This window comes from Pteropus alecto, unplaced genomic scaffold (assembly GCF_000325575.1).
Source record: "Pteropus alecto unplaced genomic scaffold, ASM32557v1 scaffold214, whole genome shotgun sequence".
Classification (NCBI taxonomy): domain Eukaryota; kingdom Metazoa; phylum Chordata; class Mammalia; order Chiroptera; family Pteropodidae; genus Pteropus; species Pteropus alecto.
This window is the reverse complement of record NW_006435787.1, coordinates 802915-806444: the sequence shown is the minus strand read 5'-3', so window position 1 is coordinate 806444 and position 3530 is coordinate 802915. Positions and strand designations below refer to the sequence as shown.

The window sequence follows — 3530 nt, the reverse complement described above, 5'->3', positions numbered from 1 at the left end:
GTGGGATAAGCATTTTATGAACATTAGTAAAGGGTAAGAGAAGCCCTCACTCTGTGTCGCCACTCAAAAAGGGCTGCTGTCACGTTTCTGGGCTCGCGGTGGCCCCACACATGGGTGACAGCTTGGTGGTCGTGCTCCAGCTCATTATAGAAGCTGCGGCGTGTGCACCCATAGTCCATGCCGTTGCCCGTGGGTGCGTGCGCGCGCCCTGGGTTGGGCCGTGGCCACTACTCCGATGTCACCGTCAGCTCCCTCCCTGGCCCGGCACTTCTTAGACTCATTCCCAGGGTGGCTTCTCAGAAATGGGACTCCTGGGCCACGCGGGGCATGTGTGAGTTTTCAGAGGCGGGGTTACTGCTATCGGAGTGCGTCCTTCCCGCTGGTTCACGAGGGGGCATAACCATGTGCCTCGTCATTTACCCCTCAGCAACATCGGCCCGGACAGCCCGAGCCGCGTGTACATCGCCGTGGAGCCGGCCCAGCTCCTGAAAGGGGACGTGATGGTAAGTGCCTGTCCCCGTAAGCCCTGCTCGGGAGAGAGCTTGGTCTGGGAGCAGTGGCATCGGCCCCGCCCGCCCCCCAGCAAGCGCGTGGGAAGGACGAGAAGGAGCCCTCACCTCTAGGCCATTGGTGAATTTTCTGAGCAAAGCTGTTTTAACGCAAGGGACGGAACGAATCGCTGGAGCCGCTTGAAAGCGTGCACCGCTGAACTCAGGTCCCCAACCAGCTGCCAGGCACGGAGGGAGGGGCCTGCGCCCCGCGGGGTGAGCATTGGTGACGCGGGCGGAGGCTCCCGGCCAGGCGAGGTCGGTCCCTGTCTGTCTCAGCAGCCAAGTGCGCAGCGGCAGCGTCGTCGCAGTGGCCGGTGCTGGGAGCTCCCGTTCCCCGGGGCGTCCGACCCCCAGGCTGCTTCTCGGGGGAGACGCGCCCCGTTTTGCCTCATGTCTCGAGCACAGAACATTCCGTGCATTTAGTGATCCCAGGGGACACGTGCGTAGAATGGCTCTCGTGGAGCCTTTCCGGAACATGCTGGGACAGGTGACACGGCTCAGGAGTTGGCGTTTTGTTTATTATAAATAGTTCATTCAAGTTTTTGAGGGTTCTCATTACTTTTCCCTAAAAGTTTGGGTTTTAAAACCCTTTTTTAGGGGTTGGTGAACTCCTGCCTCACAACTTAAATCTGGGGTTCAGGAAGACAGAAACCCTGAGCACACTCACCCCACACACTCACACTCCACACACTCACACCCACACTCACCCCCCGCACTCAAAACTCACACCCCACACACTCACACTCACACCTCACACACTCCTACCTCACACCCCATACAGCCACTCACACTCCACACACGCACACCCCACACTCACCCCGCCGCCCCCTTTGCGAGCTCCCTGGGAGGTCGGCCCTCCTGTTGTTCCAGGGCCTCGGGGCTCAGTGTCCAGCTTTCCAGGCCCTCTCGAGAGGGGTCTGCAGGCCCAGAGAGCCCCTGAGACCAAGAGCGAGGTGGCTCTGACGGCTTCCGAGGCGTCTCGCTGCCCCCGGGACACCCTGAGGCGCAGGCGCTGACGTCTGCCCACAGGCAGGGTTCCAGCGTCCTCATCAGCCCACGTTCCCCGCTGCCGTGCTGTGCTGTCTCTGGGGACAAGGACAAGGGACACAGGGTTTCTCGTCCCTGCTCCCGGAGGAGCAGCCTGTGGGGCCCGTCCTATGGGCTAGAGAGCGAACAGGGCAGGGTGGCGTCTCCGCTCCTGTGCTTCATTCACCTCTGCGCGGCCCTGGCTTGTCAGGCAGAGGGGCGCGGCGTCTACGGGGCGTCCGCCGCGTGCTGGACACTGGCCAGGGCTTTACGTGGCTGTGGCTCCGGTCTCTCCAAAACGGAGGCCAGGAGCCCTGGAGGGGCCAGGAGATGGGCCAGCGCGGCTGCCGGCAGGACACGCACTGCCGTCCAGTTCCAGGCCCCTGCCCGTCCCCCGGCGTGGACAGGGCCTCTGAGTCGGTGTCCTCAGCTGGCCGCCCGCGGTCAGTGGCGGATAGTCGTGGCAGAGCTGTGGCGGGAGACCGCCACGCCCCGAGATGCCATGTTGCCAGCGTGTTCCGCACACAGCCCGAGATGCCATGTTGCCGGCGTGTTCCGCACACAGCCTGAGATGCCATGTTGCCAGCGTGTTCCGCACACAGCCCGAGCTCCCGTTCCTCTGGTTCTCGCTGACGCCCCCCACGTCGCCCGGGGTGGTTGTTCCGCACACAGCCCGAGATGCCATGTTGCCGGCATGTTCCGCACACAGCCCGAGCTCCCGTTCTTCTGGTTCTCACTAACGCCCCCCACGTCGCCCAGGGTGGCTGCGCCTCTGGGCCGCACTGGATGCCCCAACGTCTGTAGCTGCTTCCGTCCGCCTCCCCAGCAAGGCCGAGCCCTCCAGCCGGACTTTGTACTCAGTCTCTGCAGAGCCGGCCACCCTGCCTGTCTGCACCGTGCCACGAGCTGAGGAGACAGGTGCTGTGTCCAGGTGCCATTGTTGTCTCCACCGTACAGTTCCGGCCTGTGGCTAGGGCGACAGTCCCCGGGCAGGGCCACAGCCCAGCAAGCTGGCCAACAGCTGCCCTGTGAGCCTGGGTGCTTCGGGACAGCCCGGCTGGGTGAGCCGAGGGCCACATGGTAGCCACGTGTGTCCTGGCCGTGGGCTCGCAGCAGAGGTGAAGATGTGTTAAGAGCTCCAGGGCCGGTTCAGGCATTCAGGCCTCCGGAGCTGGGGTCACTTGGGGTGAATGGCTCCTGCCGTGGAGGACCCCACACCCCCACCCCGTTAGAGCTCCTGCTTCCGTGAGAATCGCCGGCAAATAAGACCTCCAGGCCCCCGCACTGGGATGTCAGCAAGATGAGGTTCCCCCACCGGCCCTCCTGCCATGACCGCGGTCAGCGTGGCGCCCCTCCCACCGACGCCCCCTGCGCCGTCTCCACTGGGCCCTGCCGCGCCCTGGGGGTGGGGAACAGCTGGAGGGAGCTTTTCCATCCCAGAGGTGACAGGAAGACGTGGAGCTCGCTTATCCGTCCGAGAAGCGTCGAGGCGGCTTCAGCCTCCTGACCCTTTCTACCGACACTTGGGCCACCAACAGTCCTTTGGTGGGAAGAGGACTCCCCTTCTCCCGCCTGAGACTGAATCTTCACGCAGGGAAAAAGGAAAGAGAAACAGAAGAGGTCAAGCGTCTGCGGCGTCTGCGTCGTCGTCGTTTGCGTCGTCGTCGTCTGCGTCGTCGTCGTCGTCATCTCAGGACGCCGGTCCCGCCCGATTAGCGCCACCTCGTATGACCTCACGTCGCCTCGCTCGCCTCTCGGAAGACCCATTTCCAGCGCAGTCACGTCCTGAGCTCGCAGGGGTCAGCACCGTAATGAATTTTGGGGACACGGCTCAGCCCGTTCGTCAAATAAGCCCCTTCCACCCCTTCCAGCAAGAGCAGTAGCGCCCGGGCCCGGCGGCCACGCCTCGTCCCTCATTCGCTCGTCCACGCGGCGCGTCGGAGCCGGGGCGTG

General features: G+C 63.9%; 1 protein-coding gene across 16 annotated transcripts in view; it reads left to right on the top strand.

Annotated features, from left to right (window-relative positions):
- Positions 1-3530, top strand: part of LOC102891693 (tensin-3) — a 117945-nt gene that overhangs the window by 77094 nt on the left and 37321 nt on the right. For all 16 annotated transcript variants that reach the window (XM_025046487.1, XM_025046491.1, XM_025046494.1 and 13 more), the window contains one exon: positions 428-503. In XM_025046487.1, coding sequence (XP_024902255.1) covers positions 428-503 — 76 coding nt within the window. The remainder of the gene's footprint in view (positions 1-427; positions 504-3530) is intronic.